The 24,391-nt window shown below is 38.8% G+C and overlaps 1 protein-coding gene across 2 annotated transcripts in view; it reads right to left on the bottom strand.

The window, feature by feature from the left end:
- SMC6 (structural maintenance of chromosomes 6) overlaps positions 1-24,390 on the bottom strand; it is a 73,344-nt gene extending 48,954 nt beyond the window's left edge. The window contains exons 1-5 of one of the 2 annotated variants that reach the window (XM_006140806.3): positions 24,285-24,390; positions 11,406-11,545; positions 5,685-5,802; positions 3,412-3,517; positions 312-448 (exon numbers count right to left, since the gene is read on the bottom strand). In XM_006140806.3, the coding sequence (XP_006140868.1) occupies positions 312-448; positions 3,412-3,517; positions 5,685-5,802; positions 11,406-11,540 (496 nt within the window). In that variant the 5' untranslated portion in view covers positions 11,541-11,545; positions 24,285-24,390. Of the gene's footprint in view, positions 1-311; positions 449-3,411; positions 3,518-5,684; positions 5,803-11,405; positions 11,546-24,284 lie in introns of those variants that run through there. The other variant, XM_027773415.1, reaches the window with a different exon arrangement.
- Between the last annotated feature and the right edge of the window lies 1 nt (position 24,391).

Here is a 24,391-nt window from a genome sequence, read left to right as displayed (position 1 = left end):
AACCATCTCTTTCCACGTGCTATAGAAACCGTAAAAGTAAGTTTGTTAAGTGAAAACAAATGGCACAGCTGTTTCAAACTGACCAAATTGTGCTTATCATAGTTTTGCCACTAAAATGCCCTGTGGTACAATGACTATGTGTAATAGACACATGTACCAACATATGTGTATATATACACACAACCAATCATGCTACAACAAAGAGGATTCAAAAGACTGCAAACTTTTCAATGAATACCAGCATGATCATTTAACTCTTTCTGAGTATTTACTAATATCTTATATATAATAAAAGGAAAATCAAAACAAACCTGCTTGACTTTTTAGTTTGTAAGATCGGCTCCCATCCATGCTGATATGCTGTTGCACGATGATAGAGTCACCATACACATTTGCTCTAAAGGCATCATCTCCCCTGTTCCTTAAAGTTATTGAGATATCTGCTGAGCTAAAACAATGAGAGTAAGCTAAGTCACAAGAAAGTACAGAGCAATTACAATACTAGGCAACCAGGATTTGCAAAATCCCCTAAATAATTCAGCTAATTCACGTGAAGATTAGCTCTACATCAGTAGCTGATGGCTGATAATCTACTACAGAATATTAAAGATATCATACCTAACAAAACAAACGAGAATAAGCAAAGCTTCCTAAAAAATAGACTACTCAATACATAATAGAAATTCCATATTTGCACATACATACACAAAAAAATTAAATTTTGGTTGTTTCAAGTCATGTAGATAATTTATACATTTTCCTATAGGGCCATGTAATCAACATCATATTGTTTGTCTACCATCAATTAGATAATAAAGCATTGGGCCGGCAGGTGGTATGGTGGTTAAGGGCGCTGGACTCCTACATGGCGTACTGCAGTTCAAGTCCTGGACCTGGTGACATGATTTCTCACTTTCTCTCTCTCTAGTTCTGTCTTCTCTGGTCAAATAAAAATAAATAAATAAATGAAGTTAAATAAAATAATTTTTACAATAATAATAATAAAGCATCATGCCAACAGTAGGTATTTTTGTTTTGGGTTTTGTTTTTTAAGTTTTTGCCACAAGGTGTGTACACTCACCAGAGAGAGACAGAAAGAAGGAAAGTGAGACATCACCCCCCGCCCCCCAGCAGGATGGCCATCCCTCAATCTCTTCTCTTACATTCTCCTCTTGGGATTTTGGGCATGCATGTACACATGCCCGGCATAATTTTCAAGTTCCCAGGTCTAGGACTTGAGCCACTGTCCACCATGGGGGAGTCCAGGGCTTTAACCACCATGCTACCTGCTGGCCTCAACAATAGGTTTTTAAGAATGATGAAGTAAAATCATGGTAAAATTAAAACATTCTCTAAGTAATTATAATTAAAGAGAAGCAATTACTTAGCAATAGGAAAAAAGAAAAAGTAGATATCTGATATAAAGAAATACAAGGTCAGCTTGGCAGTGTAGCAGTAATGTGATGATCAGATCCCAAAGGATGACTGTAGCTCAGATCCTTGGCCTGGCCTGCCTGAAACATACTGGGCATGTATGTAAGTATCCAAGATCCAACAGGCAGAAGGACAGGAGGAAAGCCATCACAGTATGACCAGACCTGCTTCTCTCACCCCTCTCCTCACCCCATGGCATGACCAGGCCTGCTCCTCTCTTTTTTACATGTGCATACACATGCTACATCAAGAATAAATAAAAAAAATATTATTTTAAAATAAAATGAACCTTCAGTGAACTGCTGTGTTTATTTCTTTAAAATCTTTTAAAATTAACTGACTGACTGATTGCAAGGGGGTGCACACACTCATGCACACAAAAGAGAGAAAAAGGGAGAGGGAAAGGAAGTGAAAGCACCACCCACACACGCTACAATCCTTTTCTCTGCATTCTCCCTGTCAGCATTTTAGGCACACATGCACACACAACTGATATGTTTTTCAAGCCACCCAGGCCAGGATTCAAATCATAGTTGGCCATGTGGGATTTAGTTTCCCTAACCTCTGTTCCATAGGCCAGCTCCTGGTGTGTTTTACCTACTGAAGGTAGATATGCTCCTAAAAAATTGTAATGAATGGGATTTCTAAGAATCCCCCAAGTTGATTCTAATAAACAGTTAAGGTTTAGAACCACTAACAAAACTATGAAAGGGGAAGGGCAGCTAACCCACAATACAAAGCAAAAAGCTTTTATTTAATTAACTATCAATTGCATGAGTACCTAGTATTAATTTAATGTACCTCATAATATTTTTTAAATAAAATGACTAATATACTGACAGGATTGAGTTAAAAGCCAGTGTCATAGTCTGTTTTTCATTGCTAACAGAAATACATGAACCTGGGTGACTTTATAAAGAAGACAGAAGTTTATTTACAAACTCATAATTCTAGTGGCCGGAAAGTACAAAGTCTACATGCTTACATGCCTACAGCAGAGCCAATCAAAGTACAAAGGATAGTGGCACAGGCTGAGAGAGAGGACACTGAGCAGAGCCAATCAAAGTACAAAGGATAGTGGGCACAGGTTGAGAGAGAGACAGAACACTACTGATTGCTTTCTCTTTCATAACAACCTGCTCTTGTGAGAACTACCCCCCATCCACCGTTGTTTTAAGTTTCTGCATAGGACATGCGCACTTGCCGGAAAGTAGAAAGCAACAGTGAGAAGGAAGTGAAAAATCACCACCTAGGAGGGATGGTCACACTCCAATTCCTTCTCCTCCATTCTCCTCCTAAGATTTTGGGCATGATGTGAACATGCCTGGTGTGATTTTTCAAGTTGCTAGGTTGGGGACTCGAACCATGGTTGGTCATATGGAAACCCAGCACCTTAACCACCATGCCACCTGTGGGCCCAGAACTAACCCCTTCTTAAGGGAGCTAGAACTTACTGAGTCTCATGAAACATCATTAATCTATCCACGAGACTGTTGCCTCCATGTTATACTCATTATGAACCAATCACTGCCCACTAGGTTTCACTCCAGGACACTGTGAATAAATTGTATTTTCACTTTATACCTTTACAGTACAGTCAATACAATCAAGTCCCAGTACCCAAATTTCTGGGGCTCACAAGTCAAACCTGGAAGCCAGGAACTAGAAATATTTATAAATATTTCTTTAAACAAACTACAAAGATTTGTCACTAGCATTTCTTCCAGAAAAATAAAAGAAGCGTGAGTGTAGGTGGGCAGGCACATGAACTGAGCTGCATAAGCTATCTTGGCACAAGCACATGGGGGCTTGTCTGAAGAGGGCAACAGGCATAACAGGCCATGATGGCAATATGATACTTCTGCTCCTATTCTTGGAAGGCACTTCATTTTCCGTCTTGTCCACATCAAGTGGGAATCTAAAAGTAGCTATTTCTTACCAAAGAATTGAAAACACACATAGCAAGCAAGCACTTACTTCTGTCCATCTTTCACAAAACCTTTTAAAGAAGATCCTCTATTGGTAGCCACTGCTTTTCCACCAAGACCAACTATGAGTGCTGTGAGTACTGCACTCTTGCCACCTAAAGAAACAATCGTTGAAAAAAATCACATTCATTAAAGAGAAAAGAAAATGCTGACTCCTACTCTTCATAGCAAAAAGATGCCTAACAAATTAGTCTCAACCTGAAATAAAATGCTGCGATTCAATTACCATTTTCTTCCAAAGTTATATATATTACAACATAGTTAAGTGCCAGTAATTTGTGGAGGGGGGAGCGGTGAACATTTCAGGAACTGAATTTTTACCACTTAAAAAGAAATGGGAAAAATTATTGGGATAACTTTCCACCCTGAAACTCTGGCTTCATCCTGGTCCATCAGCCAAGCATGTGTCACCAGCTGGTGATTCTATAGAGGCTCCTTTCACTGCCTACTGCCGTCAATCTGTCAGCTCCTCAGGCCTGGCTGGACTACCTCAGACCCAAGTGGTCTTTCTGACTCCTCTATTTTCTTCCTTCTAGTCTATTCTCTGCATTGTGGCCAGTTTGTTTCACCAATCTTGATCATGTCACCTCTTTACTCAAAACTTTGACTCCCCACTGACTTCTAAATACAACTCCCTAATCTTTTTTTCCCCCAGTTTGCTATAGGACACATGTGCTTGTCAAGAGAGATGGAGAGGGTGGGGGAGTGAGAAATCACCCCAGAGGGGAATGACCAAGCCACAATCCCTTCTCCTCCATTTGTCTCTAGGGTTTTGGGGCATGCGCACATATATGTCCAGGGTGTTTTTTAAGTCTAGAACCACAAAGTAGGCCATGTGGGATCCAGCCATCTTAACCACCACGCCACCTACTGGCCCAAAAATACCCCACATCTTTATCATGACCTTCAAGACCCTTTACATCACGTGTACCATGACTCTCCAGTGTCAGCTTCCACCTTTCCCTTCCATGTATCAAAAGATAAAATCATGTGTTATTCACCACTCCTAATATATATCTACTTATGCAAACTTCTACCAATAAGCAATCTCTGCCTGGAATATTTCAGTTTTTTCTTCTCTAATGAGACATAAAGAATCTGTAATTTTGTGCTTGCCTCGGCAGTGTATATACTAAAAAGAATCTGTATTTTTGACCTATAAACTGACACAATTCCCATCTCCTCTTAAAACTGTCATGGGCCACAACAGTAAGAATTGGTTACTTTCTCATTTGGATTCCCAAGGCACTGTACTTCTGCTCCATTACAATGTTAAGACACTGGGATGCCTCAATCACAATGAAAATAGTTTGTTTACCCTTCTATGACACAGGCTCTAAGGTAAATGGGTTAAAAAATAAGCAGGAGGGCTGGCTGGTGGCAAGGCGACTGGGGAAGCTGGGTCCCATGTGGCAAGCTGCACATTCAGGTTCTACACCTGGCAGTTTGAGGGACATGCCAGGCACATGAGCATGTGTGCACAAAGTCTCAAAAGGAGAGGTGAAAGGCAGGACTGCAGCATGGCATGGCCCATGACGGGGTGGGGAGTGCTTTCTAATGTCCCCCACCACGCTCGCTCTCTCTCTCTCTCTTTCTCTCTCTCCAGAGATGTATGGCACCCTCTGGCAAAATAAATAAATACAAATACAAATGTAAATATAAAAAATAATCAGGAAATGTTTATCTATACTATGTAAATGAGTTCACTCAGTATTTTCCTTAAATGTATACTGGCAGCAAATAGTGAAAATATTCATAACCAGAAGTTATAGACTTGTAAACTAAATATGCAAGGACTTCAAAAAGTTCACAGAAAAATGGAATTGGGCCAGTCCGTGGTATAGCTGTTAAGGCAGCTGGATCCCACATGGCCAACTACGTAGTTGACTACTAGACCCAGTGGCTAGAGAAGCGTGCTAGATGAGTATGTGTGTATACCCCAAATCCTGAAGGGAGAATGAAATGAGGAAGGGATCGTGGTATGGCCATCCCCTATGGGCGAGGGTGCTTTCTCATCTATCCTGTCTCTTTCCAGCAAACACACGTGCCCTCTAGCAAATTTTTTTTTAATGGAATTAAAGTATATATTAGTGTAAAAAAAAATTGAAATACATGCAGTTTTTTAAATAATACACATTTTCTATGAACTTTTGAAAAACCTATTATATTTATCAGCACTCATAGTGACCTATTTCAAAAAGTTTATATATTCTAAACTTAAAAGACTGCTCAAAGTCAAATGAGGAAAGCAAAAGCACTTACTTCCATTGTTGCCAACAACAAAGTTGACATTAGAACCAAATTTAAAGGGCCCAAGCATTGAATGACACATGAAGTTTTTTAGTTGAATACTTTCAATTATTCCAACTTCTGCTTCAGTCTATTAATAAAAAACAATGGGAAAAAACAATCAACTTGTCTAATTCACTCATTATAATCAATCAAACATTTGTTGGCAGAAGAAAGACCAGCAGTATAACCAATAAAAAAGTTACAGAATGTGAGGAACAGTAACTTCAAGGAAGGGAACTTCAGAAGGGAATCTTCTGAGTCACTACTTATTTTAGAATTTCTAAAGCACCTAATAAGTGTATCACAAAGTTGCCTAATATTGACATTTTGCCCCAGATAATTGTTAACATGGCCAGGTCAGTCCTGGACACTGGAATGCTTAGTAGCATTCCTAGAATCTGCTCACTGGACATCAGTAGCACACACCTGAACCCAGTTTGTGACAACTGAAGTTATATCTAGTCACTGCTAAATGTCTCAACCAGAATCAAAATTTCCTTTGACAGAAAACTTGGTGTAAAATACAGGACTGTATTTAGATTATCCCTGGAAGGTAATCAGCCACAGTTTGAATGCAGAATTTACTATCTGACATGCAGCCTACTTCATAAAAACAATGCAAAGGACAAAACTCATTCTTAAAAGGTAAAGTCTGCTATTCTTGTGACTTTGCCACTTATGACGGCTATGTACTAGGAACACATAAAAACAGTTTCCGAATTTTGAAAAACAGAAATAATAATTGCTGTCCTGTAAATATTTAACAGCATTAAATTAAAGAAAAGTTCATAAATAGTTTAACCTACAGTTTGGCAGACAATACTCACATTTTGTATTAATAATTATCTAAGTACCAGAATATATCACCTACATTTTGTTTCGCTTCTTTTTTAGAGATTTCTGCGACAGAGCGTGTGCACTCACCAGATACAAAGAGACAAAAAGTGAGAATCATCCCCTAGAGGGATGGCTACACTGCAATCCCTTTTCCTCCATTCTGCTCTCAGTATTTTGGGCACACATGCACAAAAATACCCACATTTTACCATAACTTTCCATTTTTCTGAAGACTATTTTCATGTTTCCAGCTATTTTAATGGCTTCTTAAAAAGCCCCCTGGAGACCAACAAATGACATAATAGCTACACTGTTGGACTCCAACATGGCCAACCGCAGTTTGAGTCTCAAACCTGGCAGCTTGAAACTCATGCCAGGTGCACGTGTGTGCATGCACAAAATCCTGAAGAAATTGCAGGAGAAGGGAATGAGGTATGGCCAAGCTCAAACCTGGCAGCTTGCTTGCTTTCTGTCTCTCTGTCTCTCCAGCAAGTGTATGCACCCTATAGCAAAAATCTCTCAGGAAAAAAAAAAAAAAAAATCCTGGCTCCCTTCTGCTGGACACATATTTCAATAAAAAGCAGAAGCCATTTATACCACTGTATGAGCAGCATAATACCAGAACTCATAGCTAAATAATTTTTCAACATTTTTTTTCATTTTGCAATAACTACAGATTCACAGGCAGATGTTAAAAAATAAAAATCTTGTGTACTAATTACCCAGTTTCTGCCAATGGTAAAACTTTGTAAAATTATATAACAGTATCACAGGTAAGATACTGATATTGATATGGTCAAGATACCTTATTTCTAGCACCTCGAAAATTCTCAATTTGCCCTTGTATAGCCACATCCACATCCCACCAAACCCTTAACACCCGATCTCCATTTCTGTAAAAGTTTGTCATTTTAAGAATGTCAAAAAACTGGAATGATACAAAATGCAAACTTTTGGGATTATCTTTTTTTGCACAGTGTAATTCTCTGCTGTTGCCTGTATCAGTGATTCACTCATTTTGTACTTAAACAGTATTTTGTGGCATGGACATAGCACAATATATTTATTCACTGATTGACAACTGGATTGTTTCCAGTTTTTGGCTTTTACAAACAAAGCTGCTAAAAACATCAATATACTAGTCTTTGTGTAAAGATTAATTTCATTTCTTCAAGACAAAACTGGATTATGTGGTAGTTGCAAATTAAGTTTCTTAACGAAACTGACGACTTTTCCAAAGTGCAATACCACTTTACATTTCCACCATCAATGTACGAATGACTTGGTTTATCTTCGTCTTTGCCAGCATACAGTGGTGTCACTGGTTTTTCTAACCACTCTGATGGATATGTAGCAATATCTCAGTGTGGTCTTAATATGTATTTCCCTGATGATAAATAATGTTGAACATCATTTCATGTGCTTATCTGCCATGTTATGTCCTCCTCGTCAGTGAAATCTACCTTCTCATTCTCAAACAGGATTATTTGTTCTTTTAACTGGTGAGTTTGAGAGTTCCTTATATAGTCAAGACACTAGTATATTTTGTTGGATTTGTGATTTGCAAATATTATTTTCCTAGTATAGGTTGACCTTTTATCCTCTTTGTGGGGTCTTTTGCAGAACAAAGTTTTTAATTTTGATGAGGTCCAATTTACCAGCTTTTCATTTGATGCTTCGTATATTTGATGTCAAGTCTAATAACTCTGTGCCTAGTCCTATTTCCCCCATGTTCATTTTTACAGGTTTTACGTCTTGGGGCCAGCAGGTGGCATGGTGGTTAAGGCACTGGATCTCATATAGACATCTTTGCACTTAAAGTCCCAGATCCGGCGGCTTGAATAAAACACTGAGTGCATGTGTGTGCCTGCCCAAAACTCTGAGAGGAAGTGGAAGAAAGGGACTGCAATATGGCCATCTTTCCAGGTGAGTGATTTCTTACTTCCCTCCTCTCTTTATCACTTTCCCTCCCCCATGAGTACACATGCCCTGCAGCAAAAACAGGAACAAAAAGTTTAATGTTTTAAGTTTTACATTTGTACCTGTTACCCAACTTTTAAGTTTATTTTTGTATAAGGTATGAGACTTAGGACAAGGTTAATTTTTTGGCTTACCAATGTATTCTTCCAGCACCATTTGCTGGAAAGGCTACCTTCTCCATGGAATTGCATTTCCGCCTTTGTAGAAAATAAGTTTGATCTGTGTGGGTAACCTATGTATCTTTCCCAATTTCAGTGTCACATGATCTTGATAACTGTAGCTATAAGTCTTGAAATTGAGTAGACTGATCCCTCCTACTTCATTCTTTTTCAAAACTGCTTTAGCTATTGTAGTTCCTTTACTTTTCATATACATTTTAGAACTTATCTATAGCTATCAAAAATCTCAATGGGATTTTTATGGAAATTATACATTAAACTTGTATAGCATTTTAGGAAAAAACTGACTTCTAGGTTGAGTCTTCCAATTCATGAATAAGTAAATCTCTCCACTTACGTTTTCTTTGATCAGGTTTTCATCAGCAGTTTATAGTTTTCAGCATACAAGTCCTTTACATATTTTGTTAGATTTATACCTATGTATTTCATTTTTTAAAAATACTTAGCATTTCTTAGAGCAGGTTTAAGTTCATAGCAACATCGAGAGGAAGATGCTAAGAGTTTTCAGATACCTCCTATCCTTGCATGTGTAGCCTCCCATTATCCAACATCCCTTACCAGAGTGGTACACTGGTTACAGCTGATGACTTACGCTGACATATCATTATCACCTCAAGTCATAAGGGTTCACTCGGTGTTGTCCACTCCATGCATTTGGAAAAATGTATGATATGACCCACCACTACCCCACCATTATAATATCATATAAGAGTATTTTTCTTTCTTTTTTTCTTTTTTGTTTTCATTTGCTATAAAGATCATGAACTCACTGGAAAGAAAAACAGAGAGGAAGAGAGAGAGACAGATAGAAAATCAAAGAGTGAGAATTCACTCTCCAGGGAGTTGACCATGCCTCAATCAGTTCTCCAGTCTCCTCTTGGGACTTTGGGCATGCACGCACACAAGCACACACACGCCCACACCCACGCCCAGTGCAATTTTCAAGCCATCAGGTCTAATAGCAGACAGCCAGCTGGGTGAGATCCAGACCACTAAGCTCTACGCCAAGTGCTAGCCCCCTTATTTGTTCTAAGTTTTTTGGTAGATACATTGAGATTTTCTATTTAGACAACTAGATCATCTACAAATAGAGTTTTTTAGTTGTCTATTTTTTCCTTTCCAATCTGTGTGTCTTGTTTCCCTTTCTTGCTTTATTTGCACTAGGCCAGATCTCCCAGCACATTGTTGAAAAAGAGCAATGAGAGCAGACATGTTCCTTGTTACTGATCTTAGGAGAAAAATATTCCATGTTTCACCACAAAGTACAGTGTTAGTTGTTGCTTTTCTGTTGATGTGCCTTTTATTGTATTAAGGAAGTTCCTCCTTTTCCTGGTTTTCTGACAATTTTTTTATTTTAATTTGTTTTATACATTTAATCACTACACATCACTTAGGTTGTAAGTTTAATTTACCCAGCATGAATACACTTCACACCAGTCCAGTTGAGGCTACAAAATGCATTATCATCATCAATAATAATAATAATAATACATTTCTGTGTCCCATAAATGTCTTGCCTCTCTATTTTCCTCCTCAATTTCTTTTCTGAGAATTTTAATAATGTGTGTGGCACCAGCAGGTAGCACAGTGGTTAAGGTGCTGGACTCCTACATGGCTGACTAAGGTTCAAGTCCCAGACCCAGTGGCTTAAAAATCATACCAAGTGTGTGTGCACATATGCCCAAAATTCCGAGAGAATGACAAAGAAGGGATTGCAGCATGGCCATCACCCGAGAGGTGATGTCTGACATTCCCACTCTCTGTCTCTGTCCAACAGAGCACATACACCCTATGACAAGAAACAAAAATAATCATAATAATAAATGTGTTAGATTTTGTGAAATACTTTTGCCTCACTGAATAATATGATCACATTTTTCTTCTTTAGCTTGTAATATGGTGACTTTCAGATTCTGAACACCAGGCTTGCATGCCTAGAATAAACCCATTTGATCATAGAATATAAACCTTTTTATATGCTGCTAAATTCTACTTACTTATATTTTATTGCAGATTTCTGCATCCATATCCATCAGGAATATGAGTGTTTAGTTTGCTTTTTTGGCCCTTCTTGATGTTTTAGAATTAAGATAATGAATTGAAAAATGTTTCCTCCTCTTCTGTTTTCTGGAAGATGTGCAGAATTCACTCTAATTCTTTAAATGTTCGCTACAATTCTCTAGTGATATCAAACAGGCTTAGGGATTTCTTTATTAAGAGTTTTTAAAAATTAACTAGATTTCCATAATTGTTATAGAGCTATTCAAATGATCCATTTGATACTGTGTGAGTTGTAGTTTTACTTTTTGGAAACTGGGTCACTTCATCTAACTTTGCCAAGTAAACGCAGGTAGAGCTGATAAATCCTTTTGACATCTGCAGAGTCTGTGGTCATAGAGCCAACCCCATTCCTGACTTTGGCCATTTGTATCCTTCCTCTTCTTTCCTTTGCTGGTCTTACTAGAGGTTTATCAGTTTTATCATCATTAACTGATAACCTTTATCCCTAAATTCTTTGTTTCATTATTTTCTGTATTAATTTGTCTAAAAATTAACAAAACTTTCAATTTAGTTAGAACAGATTATTTTATCATGGCTTTTAAAAAAGATCAGACTGCTTTTTCCTGAATTTGTTATAGACTATGACATATAAAGAAGACATGAGGAAGTATGTCAATCAGAAATTTGCACTTACCAAAGTAGAAGTACCATTAGTGAAAGAAATTGTACAGTCATCGTCATCACCATCTTTATCAAAATCTTCCAATTCTTCTTGTCTTGGTCTTTTAGCATTTTCAGGAGAAACGAAATTTTCTTTTCTTTTGGCCATGAGGTCTGAACAAATATTTATAGCAAGAATGAAGCAAATGAAGTATAGCATCCACATGATTGTTCCATTACATTAAACTTAAATAAATCACACAAAGCTTATTATAATCTAAGTTCTATAACAATCCATTTTTACTTTAAAAATAAAATGTCCTTCATCGTGCATGGAGAGAGGAAAGTAGCCATCAAAGAATGCTGAGAAGGCAAGAAAACAGACTTTTCCCCACAGGCCTCAAGAAAGTAACATATCTTTACTGATGCTGATTTTAACCCATTGAGACCTGTGTTAGACTAATCTATAGAAGTGTAGATGGTAAATCTGTGTTGCTGTAGAAAGTAATCTGCATAACCAATACTAGTTGACTACTTCAAGTTATTTATGGCAAAGATTTTATCAATACAGGCTTAACCTAAATTATTTTGACTCCTAAATTCACAAAAAGTAAAAGACTAGGAAATTGTCATTTCAAGTTTCCTAGATTCATTAATAGACAGAGGTAGCATAGTGCTGTTTGAAATTATTCCAGAGAAATAACCCCATTTTTACAAGTTATTAAGTCATAGTCAGATTAAGACTGCCAAAGACCCTCTGCCCAGACTTCACCCTCCTGCCCCCCAGATCTAGCCAGGAGTCAGAAGATACAGGGGAACTCATGGAAATGTCAGATAAAGAATTCAGAATATTCAAAGTGACAAAGCTATCAGAGATGCAAGAGAAGAGAGACAACGAACTCCAGAAGATGCAGGAGAAGAGAGACACTGAGTTCCAGGAGGTGAGGAAGTTCTTGCACGATCTGAAAGAGGAGATACACATCATAAAAAGAATCAAACAGAATTGTTAGAGATGAAGGAAATAAAAACTTCTCTTGAAAATATCAAAAACAGATTAGGTCATACAGACGTTCAAATCTCAGATGTAGAAAATAGAACCTCTGACCTAGAAAAATTCACCAGACTGAGAAAATAACTCAAAAAAATATGAGAATAACATATGAGTACTACTAGATACCATTAAATGTCCAAACATCCAGATCATAAGTATTCCAGAAGGTGAAGAAACTAATAAGGGCATTGATAATCTATTCCATGAAATCCTGGACGAAAACTTTCCAAACCTAGAGAGACTCTCAAATATCCAGATCTCAGAAATAAAAAGGACCTCACACAGAATCAACCCAAGATCTTCCCCAAAGCACATCACAGCCAGATTGAGCAAAACCACAGAGACAAAATCATTAAATTTGGCAAGAGAGAAATGTCAAGTTACTTCCAAAGGATATCCCATAAAGCTAACATCAGACATCGGACATCTCATTGGAACAATGCAAGCTAGGAAAAAAATGGGAAAATAAATTCAAAGTGTTAACTGAAAAACAATTACAATCTAGAATACTATACCCAGCAAGATTATCTTTCATATGGGAAAAAAAAAAAAAAAAAAAAGACAAAAACATTCTCAGATAAACAAAACCTGAAAGAATTTACCAACACCAGACCAGCTCTCCAAGAAGTGCTAAAGGTAGTGCTATACCAGGAAAACTAAAGTCAAAAACACAGAACTAAGAGTATAAAAACCAACCAAGAGAATGGCCAGCCTAATGGTATGGACAAGTCCAGAGTTGAATGTTAACTTCTGGAGATTAAATGGAAAGATTAGATCACAGCAACACTGCAAATTCAATAGAAGAGAGATTAATTACATAAATCCATGAGTCTAAACTAGTGAAATTTTTTTTTTTTACTTGAGACTAAAAGGTTATTGATTTTCTTGATGCTTTGATTTCCATATTTAAAGATTTCTGCCTTCTGTTGAACTGTTGGTAGGTTCATCTACCTATCTGAACTGAATCCTAACCTTTTCCTGGCTTTAAGTTTTAAGCAAATTTCTTTAAACATTTTTTGATTTTGATCTATTAAAACTAAAATTGTTTCTCTTGAAATAAAAAAATGCATTAAAAATACCTATTAATACCTATTTAATGACTGCAGTAAGGTATATAGCCCTAGCGAGGTGCTACTTTATAGCATGTTCTCTTCACTCACTGAGGTTTATGCCTGAAGTCAGACATGCATTCATAGATATGTATATATCAGTTGTGCTTGCTATTGAAAGTCTTTAAATTAAGATATTTAGTGAATTGGGACCAACAGTTAGCGTAATGGCTATGTTGCTGGACTCCCCTGTAGTAGACCGCGGTTTGTGTACCGGACCCGGTGGCTTAAAACTCACACCAGGCACGTGTGCGTGCGTGCCCAAGATCCCAAGAGGAGAATGGAGGAGAAGGGATTGCAGCGTGACCATCCCCCCTGGGGGGTGATTTCTCACTTTCTGTCTCTATGTCTCTCTCTGTCTGGCGAGCGCACGCGTCCTATAGTGAAAATCTCTCCAAAAAAATAAAAAAGATATTTAGTGAATCAATGAAATGTGAAAAAAAAAAGGTATAAAAAACAACTGTACATAACAGAGACAGTGCGGAAGAAGAGGGGGTTGGTAGAGGGTGAGAGGTAAGGAATTAAGGGGGGATTAAGAGGGAGGGAGTAGGAAAAAATTTAAGAAACAAGAAATAGAAAATTACTTGTTGACAATAACATGTATGGTAATATCCTTGATTGAGCCAATATACAATGTATACTGGACGGAAAAATCTCATTTTGTAATATATATATATACACACATGCCAAATGTGTTTTTCAAATAGCTGGGTCCAGGACTTCAGCCATGTATACAGTCAGCCCTGTGATATCCAGCCGCCTTAACCACCATGCCACTGGATGGCCCCAACTTTTAATTTTAAATTATTTTCTCAAAGTATATTTTGAAGCAATGTTGCCTAGCAGTAATAAGTTATCCTTAATTGTTCCCTAAAGAAATAATTCATGTTGTCTATTTTTGCCAATATACTATAAAGTTTATATCTAGACAATTAACACATTAAAATCACACCAGATCTTGCTAAACATATTGATACTGACCCTGCAGTAAAAGATGATTGCCTGTGGCTAAAATTAAACTGTGTAACTACTCTGATTGTTTTCTTTTTTTCCCCTCAAAACATATTTTAAAATAATGGGTACCTAATAATTGTTTGCCGAATAAGTGGAGAGAAAAATCTTTTACATACAAAAAACTGAGTAAGACATAAGAAGAGGACATGAGAAATAGTTCTAAGCTCAATTCATTTAAATCCCCCAAATACAGACCTTAGCAATCCTCACTGTACCATGTACCTAGCTTGTTTCTCCCCCCAACAACAGCGGATTTATTGAGATTTTCTCTTCCACAAATTCAGACTGAAGAATTGTAGTCAGTTCTCACTAAAAGAGAGTTAATAGTTCTATTTGACAATATATACACAGGGAAAGAAACAGTCATAAGCATTAGGGTGATCTCTGCAATGTTAGGGTAGTCCTGGTCATGGGCTGTGAAATTATCATAAACTCTGAGAGAAAGCGAATAAAATGTATTGTTTCTGACCACAGAAAGGGGCCAGATGCAGAGTGCTGCTGTATCAACTGAAGAGTGGGGGAAAGGATGTTTTATTAGGATTTAAGGAAAGGAGGGGTTATGGTTGGGTAATTAAGGTGACCCTGGAACAGGACATCTGTTGATCCTTGGGTTGTTTTGTTATCTCTGGATATCATATCAGGCTATAGCCTGCCTTGTATTCTAACTTTAGGTTTGGTGCCAACTGTTGACATATATTACAATCTTTATGTCTGAAGGCAAGAACTTAGAAGATACAAAGTCAGCCATCTGTGATAATCAAGAAAGAATCAACTAACCTGAGAACAAAAAAGGAGAAAAGATGTCTGAAGCACTTGCAAATTCTAGATGGGCCTTTCCAATGAAGATATCTAGGGCTTCAGTCAAAAAGTTCCTAAGGCACTTGGGGAACATTTAACCTTTTCATTTACTTTACAAAATTACCTTATGTTTTATAAACTCCTCATCTGTAGTCATAACTCATTTTAACAAATTCTGTTAAGTGCAAGAGCTATATTAAACATTTTCTCTAAACTAGTTCTTCCTGGGTTTGTTTGTGTTTGTTTTTGTTTTGTTTGTGTGTCTCATTTTGTTGATAATTTGCCCTAGGGCATGTATGCTCACCAAAAAAAAAAAAGAGAGAGCGAGAAAGAGAGGAAATAAGAAAGGACATTCCAAACCCCCAACCACATGAGGCAGGTCATGCCTCAATCCCTTCTCCTCCATTTCTTTCTCCTTTTGAGATTTTGAGCATTCCCACACAGGCTCCTGGCAAGTTTCTCAAGCCACATGTCTGGGACTCAAATTGAATTGTACAGTCAGCCAAGTGGGATCCAGCCACCATAATCACCAGGCCCTGGGCTGGCCCAGTTACTCATTTTATCAAACCTATTTTTTCTTTAATGAGACTGTTTTAAAGTTTTTGTTTTGTTTTGTTTTGTTTTGTTGGAGAGGTTTTCGCTATAGGGTGCGTGCGCTTGCCAGACAGACAGAGAGAGACATAGAGACAGTAAGCGAGAAATCACCCCCCAGGGGGGATGGTCACGCCGCAATCCCTTCTCCTCCATTCTCCTCTAGCGATCTTGGGCACGCACGCACACGTACCTGGTGTGAGTTTTAAGCCACCGGGTCCGGGACGTGAACCGCGGTCGACTACGTGGGAGTTCAGTGACATAGCCATTACACTAACTGCTAGTTCCCAAGACTGTTTTAAAGTTTATTCACATAGTCTTACACAATTAAATATAACAAGGACGCAGTGGGATTAGAGTTTAGCTTCAAATCCTCTCTCCTAAATTCCAAGTTAAAAAAGCAATCAGACTTCCACTTCGGGAAAGATGAAATTTTTTCTATCCCTCCCAGTAAATAAAATGAAAAACTTTGGACATTATTTATAAAACAAACCTAAGAAGATTCTGAAAGACGAAGAGAAGAGTAGACCATCCAAGGACCTTGGGACACAATGGTGAATTCCCTGAGATTTCATTTTGCCTCAATATTCCAGATGTAAAGCCAGCAGCTGGGAAAACACCAACAAGTTTTCCTCAGCTGAGAGGAAGAAAAGCCTCCAATGAACGTGTGCTCTTTCTAGCCAAAGGATCAGATAAAGCACAGCCTAATGAACTGCTCTTGTAGATGACTGCTCTACTTCAGCTAAACACTCAAAAACCGGTAGCTTCTCTCTTAAGCCCTTAGTTCTCTCCTATCCCTGACAACAAAGGCAAGAAGAAGCATCTCAACAGAACAGTCAGAGAAAGTTATATTGGCAAAATGGGGAGTCAGGTTAATGGAATCAGTGGGGAAAACCTAGAGTCCTAGTTCTTCCCACACTAGACAGTAATAAGGTGCTACTTACTTCTCCTTCCTCTTTGGCTAAGGCTGAGGCCTCATGCAAAGTCAAATCTTTTACCATTGTCTAGAGGTAAGAAGACCATCCCCATTACAATGTCACTGGAGACCATACCTGAAACTGAAACTGTCACCCGGCCCAGTAGTCACTGGGGCGGAGAAATTAGCTCTGGTTCCATTCTAGATTTGAGTTTGTACATGTGGTCCAAAATGTAGGAGAGCAGTTCTCAAAGGCAGTGATCTCTTAAAAGTATTAAGGACTTCAAAGTGCTTTTGATTATATCTATCAATACTTGTCATATTAGAAATTAAAACTGAGAGGGGTTGGCAGGTGGCCTGGTGGTTAAGGGCACTGGACTCCCATGTGGTCAACCGCGTTTCAGTCCCAGATCTGGCGGCTTGCTTTCTCATTTTCCCCTTCTCTCTCTTTCTTTCTCTCTCTGTCCCTCTCTGGTCAAATTAAATAAATAAATAAATAGTTAAATAAGACAATTCTTTAAAAAAAAAGAAATTAAAACCAAAAACTTTTAAAACAAAGAACACACAAGGATACATTCCACTGGTCATAGGAATGACATCATGTGTCACGTAACCTCTGGAAAACTCCATTATACATTTAAAAGTAAATGAGAGTTGGGATCAGCAGATGGCATAATGGCTACTTTGCTGGACTCCAATGTAGTCGACCGCGATTTGAGTCCCAGACTCGGTGACTTAAACTCATGCCGGGTGTGTGTGCATGCGTGTCCAAGATCCCAAGAGGCAAATGGAGCTGACACTGTGTCTTTCTGGTGAGCACATGTGCCCTATGGCAAAAAAACCTCTCAAAAAAAAAAAAAAAAGTGAATGAGAGTGAAAAGGCAAATAATATCTTACTATTATTATGAAAACAGTTTTGACCCTGTAGATCCCTAGAAAGAGTCTCAAGGCTCCCTTGACCATACCTGCAAACTGTGTCTGTAAGGGACACTATAAGGGGATGGCCATGTCACAATCCCTTCTCCTCCTAGAATTTTGGGCATGCATGCACATACCACACCCAGTACAATTTTCAAGCTGTCAGGTCCGAGACTCAAACCATGGTCTTTTTAAGAGTCCAGCGCCTTAACCACCACACCACCTTCTGGCCCCCAACTGTTGCCAATTTAAATTCCCTAAAATACTATCAGATCATTATTTTCCATTATTTTCCCAGGAACACTTTCCTCTCTCCCACCCACCCCCCTTTCCTTCCCAGTTAATTAGTAATTCATTATAGAAGAACAAAGAGAAAGTATTACTTTCTAGTTTTCCCAAAATTAAATACCCTTTCAGACACTTTTTATTAATGCCTAATATACTATGTTATACTTAGCAGTCAATTAGACATCTTAAAAAAAAAAAAAAAAACAGCAGTTTTCAGGACCAGCAGACAGCATAATGGTTACATCACTAGACTTCCTCGTGGTCAAGGGTGGTTTAAATCCTGGACCCAGTGGCTTAAAACTCACTCTGGACACATGTGAGCCCAAGATCTCAAGAGGAGAATGGAGAAGGCATTGTGGTGTGGCCATCTCCCCTGAGGGGTGCTTTCTTGTTTTCTGTCTCTCTCTCTCTCTCTTGGTCTCTCTGGTGAGCATATACACCCTATAGCAAAAATCTCTCTTAAAAAAGAAAAAAGAAAAAAAACACAGCAGTTTTTAAGTAAAATTGGGGGAAAGGAAACGCACCAACAGAAATGTGATACATGTCTCACAATGAATATGAGAGTCTACATAGAAGATAGTACACTCAACTCTATGTGATAACGATGTTTTTTATTTGCTGGGCATGGCCTGTGATTTGCAGTTTGCTATCAGGTTGCCAAGGTAACTTGCATCTAACAGACATTGAAGGATCCCACATCTTAAAATATTAATTACTTTGAATTTAATGATGATGGATTTTCAAAAACAGACTGAATGTCTTGAAAGTCACATATATTATTAGATTAAAATAGTAAAATTGTTTCCAATACTCTAAAAAGACAATTACGCATATTCTAACATATAAACAAAAAGAAAAATATTCCTCTGGGATGTTTTTTCAGTTTTTAATAATTATCAATTTATTTATCATTTTAAAAATCAGAATTACTTAATCTGTATCCTTCGCTCTTCCTCTTTTAGATCATAAAGTAGTAAGCTCATAAAGAAAAGTTAATAACCAAGGATTCATTATGGCATGTAGATGCACAGATATGACACATTTAACAAGATTATAAATGTCTAAATTTTATTAACTATATAATAATTCATACTTCCCATTAATATCAAAATAGGGACTAGGAGTAATGACAGACATAAAAGAATCAAAATTATCAAAAGAAAACCACAATTTTTATTTTGTTTTTCTTTTTAGGTTTTCACTATAGGGCATGGAGAGAGACACAGTGAGCATGAAAGTGAAAAGTCACTCCCGCAGAGAAGGACGGCCATGCTGCAATCCCTTCTCCTACACTCTCTTCTTAGAATTCTGGGCACACATGCACACACACCCGGCATGAGTTTGAGTTTCAAGCCACCAGGTCCAGGACTTCAACTGAGGTGTCAGACATATGGGATTCAGTGCCTTATCCATCATGGCACCTGCTGGCCCCAAACAACTCATTTTTTTTTTAATGTACTGCGTTAAGTACACTGCTAGGACTAAAACCAATAATAAGACTTACTAGGTAATAAATACATATTTAAGCAAAAAAGGGGCCAGCAGATGGCGTAGTAGTTATATTGCTGGACTCCCATATGGCTGACCCTGGTTCGTGTCCGGACTCAGCGAATGAAAATCATGCTGGGCATGTGCGTGTGCCCAAGATCCCAGGAGGAGAATGGGGATTGTGCAATGGCCATCCCCCCTGGGAGGTAATTTCTCACTTTCTCTCTCACTGTCTGTGTCTCTGTCTCTCTCACTCTCTCTCCAGTGCCCTAAGGTGAAAACATCTTTCAAAAAAGCAAGCATGCAAGCAAAATAACCCCGCCCATCAAAACTTTTAGGATCAGCCAAACTATTAAGCAGAAAGGACAACATGTCAGATAATAAAATCTGAACACTTGTATTTCAAAACACTTCTAAAACACTGGGAAAAATTGAGTAGAATTAACATATGCTATATAATAATGTGCTTTGCTTTTGAGATAAATATTATATTTCCTTTGATTCTCAACATTCTTATAAGATAAATATTGTCCTAATGTTGCAAAAGGGGAAATGGAAGCCCAAGTAAAACACCTGAACATACGTAACTACAACTTAGCTATAACAAAGGCTTATAATATACAGCCAGTTTAGCAGACTACAAGTGTGTCAAAGCCCAAAGTCAAAACTCTTTAATGCCCAAACTCCTACTAGCATAAAAAACTGAGTTTGATAGTTCAGGCAGTTAAAATGCTAATTAATCTGTTCATCTTTATGCTATTCTTCATTAAGACTCCAAATGGATTCTGTTATGTGTCCAATGTTTAACATTAAAGTCAATCAAGACTCAGTTTATCTTGGTAATCTTTTTCATTGCCAAAAGGGAGAAGGAAAAAACACCCACCCACCCACCCCTCCCTCAATTGGTCATGGTCACACAGCAATCCCTTCTCCTCCATTTCTTCATCCTGACAGGATTTGGGACATACATGTATGTTTTTCAGCCACCAGGGCCAGGTTGTGAATCATAGTTGGCTATGTACGATCTGGGTTCCAGTGGCTAGGGGCCAGCCCTGGGCTTGCTTTATAAAATTTTGTTTTATACTTCACTTTCACACTTCATGCTAAACACCTTTATAAGCAGATGGAGGTGGAAGAGGGAGAATAAACAATAAATTTTTTTTGTCTGAAAACACAGTTTGAAGTGCTTGCAGAATGCTAAAATAGATGCCAGTAGGTGGTAAAATACACTCTGCAGTAGAGAGGGATTTGGGGGTAGAGTAAGACAGACAGAAAGTAATCTGACTTTGATGACCAAAGAAAGCATGTTTAGTGAGAAAAAACTGTAATTCATTTATGTCACAAATCAAAATGCTAACACTGGGCCAGCAGGTGGCATGGAGGTTAAAGTGCTATATCCCACATGGCTGAGTCCATTATTAGTCCTGGTCCCAGCAGCTTGAAAATCATGTCGGGTGTGTGTGCCTGTGTGCCCAATATGCTGAGAAGAGAATGGAGAAGAGATTACTGAGTGACCATTCCTCCTGTGGGGGCAATTTTTCACTTTCCCTCTTGCTCTCTGATAACCACATGCACCCTATAGCAAAAAAGCAACAACAAAATAATAATAAATAAAACATAAAAAGTGCTAACATTAGGTGACTATATTTGACCCTCAGTCAGCTGGACTTATGAGTTTGTATACATAACAGTATTTAATTATGTCTTAAATATACAGCCAGCCCTCCACAACCAAGAGTTCCACATTTACAGCTTCAACCAATACTGGATTCAAGCAACCAGGAATGAAGTTAGATTGCAACCACTAAGGAAAAATGTTATATATCGCTGCTGACCTGAACTACTTAGATTTCCACTGTGTCTGATGGCTGACCCAACAAGAAAAAGAGACCTTTCTTGTCATTATTCCCTAAACAATACAGTATAACTATTTACATAACATCTACACAGTAGTAGGTATTATAAGTAATTACAGTTGACTTAAGGTATATGGGAAGATATATATAGGTCACATTAAAATATTATGCCATTTTGTATAAAAGACTTGGGCCATTCCTGGATTTTGGTATCTGCAGAGGGTCCAGAATCCATTCCTCCCCACTCTCCAAGGAATTATAATGTGGGCATACCTGGGGAAGAGAGGGAGGGCGATTTTCTCACTTTCCCTTTCTCTCTCTTTCTGACTCCTTAAGCATAAAGCCCTATGGCAACATATCTATTTCAAAAAAAAGAAAAGAAAAAAAAAACGTTGAGTTGATGAAGGGTTTTCAAAAAGTGAATGGAAAATATGTATCATAAAAAAGAAAACTAGGCATGGATTTCAAAAAATGTTTTGAAATAAATTCACTTTAAATCCATTTTTCTGGGTCTACCAGGTGGCGTGATGGTTAAGGCACTAGTTTCCCACATGCTCAATCCCAGTTGGAGTGCTGGACCCAGTGGCTTTTAACTCACACATGTTCATGACTGCGCAAAATCCTGAGAGGAAGATAGAGAAGATACCCCCACATGGGGGTGATTTCTCACTTTGTCTCTCTGTCTCTCTGGCAAGTGTACAAGTGCACATACCCTACAGCAAAAATCTCTCAGAAAAAAAAAAAATCCATTTTCCCACCAACTTTATTTATTATTTTTAAAGAATTATTTTATTTAACTTTATTTTAATTTGACCAGAGAGACACAGAGCAAGAGAGAAAGAGAGGGAAAGTAAGAAAGTAAGCTGCCAGGTCCAGGTCACTAGCCATGTGGGAGTCCAGAGCCCTTAACCACCACACAACCTGCCAGCCCCTCCACCAACTTTATTTTGAAGTCCGCCCCTATTCTGGTACAAATGATTTCAAAATCCATACAAAATTTTTTCACAATATGCGATTTCCATGACCTTTTTGAAGTCTCCCATAACCACCTAACTTTCTCTCTCCTATCCTTCCATACACTTAGGAATTCTGTGAGCTAGGAACTGTTATTTTCTCAAAAAAAAAAAAAAAAAAAAACGTGAGAACTGAACTTAAAAAGGGGGCACCAGGGCCAGTAGGTAGCATGGGTTAGGGCACTGGATTCCCACATAGACAAGTACAGTTTGAGTCCTGGACTCTGAAAATCATTCCCATTCTCTGCATGCATACACAGGTGCCTGCATGCAGAGAAGCCTGAGAAAGAAGAGATTGCAGAGTGGCCATGACTTTGGGGGAAGGGAGTGGAAAAGAGGGTATTTCTCACTTTCCCTCTCTGTCTCTACAGCAAATAAAAATTTTAAAAGGGGGTACCAATCTACCCAGTCACACACTGTTTTCAGTCTGATAGAAAATCACTTTTTTAATAAGCATTATGCACAAACTTCAAAAAGCTTTTTTAAAATGCAATTAAAGTATGGGTCTATTCTGGTGCAAAAAATCCTTAGGTTGCTTTCTCATAAAAAGCATTTTGGGGACCTGCAGTTAGCGTAATGGCTATGTCGCTGGACTCCCATGTAGTTGACTGCAGTTTGAGTCCTGGACCCGGTGGCTTAAACTCACGCCGGGCATGTGTGCATGCATACCCAAGATCCTGAGAGGAGAATGGAGAAGGGATTATGGCGTGGCCGCCCCCCCCCTCCCCCCGTGGAGTGATTTCTGCCTTTCTGTCCCTGAGGGCACGTGCCCTATAGCAAAAACCTCTCTTAAAAAAGAGGAAAAAAAAAAAAAAGAAGAAGGAATTGTCCACAAAATTGTAAAAGACCCCTGGCATACTAGTGATCTCCTAACTTTGTTGTACTTGCTCTCCTGCAGAAAAAGAAATTTTGACTGCAGATGCCAACATAAAATTATTACTCTGTATATTTCACACAGTAACAGAGATAAAGTAAATCAAAGGAGAAATCCTACCGTGCTCCCCTCCCACTCCCACACTCATGAAACTAGCGACAGGCCACTGCAGGACACTTGTTAAGTCTACGCAGCAGCCTTTTAAGTCAGGGGATATGAACTACCTTTTCTCGGAAAGTACACCACAGATTAGTTTGGTTCAAAATACTAGTTTTTAATCTCTTACTCATTAAGTATCCAGACTACGAAAAGCTCACAAAACTCCCGTCTTGAAGTTTAAACACGAAATAGTTGCTCTTTCTAGGAATCATCAGGGCATCACCTCAAGTCCTATGGATCCCACAATCTTCTCGCTACACTTGAGCCCCTTTTTCCGCAATTCTCACTCGGGATTTCTCCCCCATTCCATGGCCACAAAACACTAGAGGCAAGAAATGCCATCAAAAGAGATTCAAACATCACGGTTTAATTTTTCTAGGTAATACTGTCTTGTGTTTGCATGGAACTGGGATTAAACGACAAATCCGATCTAAGCGATAGTTGTCTGTGCACTTAAGAAGACTTAAGTTGGTGTCAGCGAGGTATCATCAGGTTCATACCAGAGCCCAATTTCCGACTCCAGCTTCAGCTTCGACCCCGACCCCTCCTCAATCTAATCGCAGAAGCCCCGGGGCCGTCCGGGGACCGGCGCCTGGGGAAGGGCCCGCGTAGCTGGCCAAGTTTCTCGCGGCTGAATGTGCCGCCAGCGGACAGCGCGAGAACATCCCGCCTGAAGGGCCAAAATCTCGGTTCTGGGCCCGCGGGGGCAACCTGGGACACCGCCAGAGCTCTGCCGACCCTGCAGCTCCCAGGTGGACTGGAGGGCGCCAGCAAAGAGCAGCCGGCCGGGTAAGGATCTCAGAGCCAGGGAGAGCGACGGCGCGCGCCCTCTGCATACCTCCAACAAGTCGCAATTTCCCGAAGAAACCTGATCGACGGGGCTGTCACGATACGACCCGACGCTAAAGCCACCCGGAGGGAGCCTCGGCGTCAGCTGGCCGCCGC

Source organism: Tupaia chinensis, unplaced genomic scaffold (genome assembly GCF_000334495.1).
Source record: "Tupaia chinensis unplaced genomic scaffold, TupChi_1.0 Scaffold000045_1, whole genome shotgun sequence".
NCBI classification, from domain to species: Eukaryota; Metazoa; Chordata; class Mammalia; order Scandentia; family Tupaiidae; genus Tupaia; species Tupaia belangeri.
This window is presented reverse-complemented; position numbering and strand designations above follow the sequence as displayed.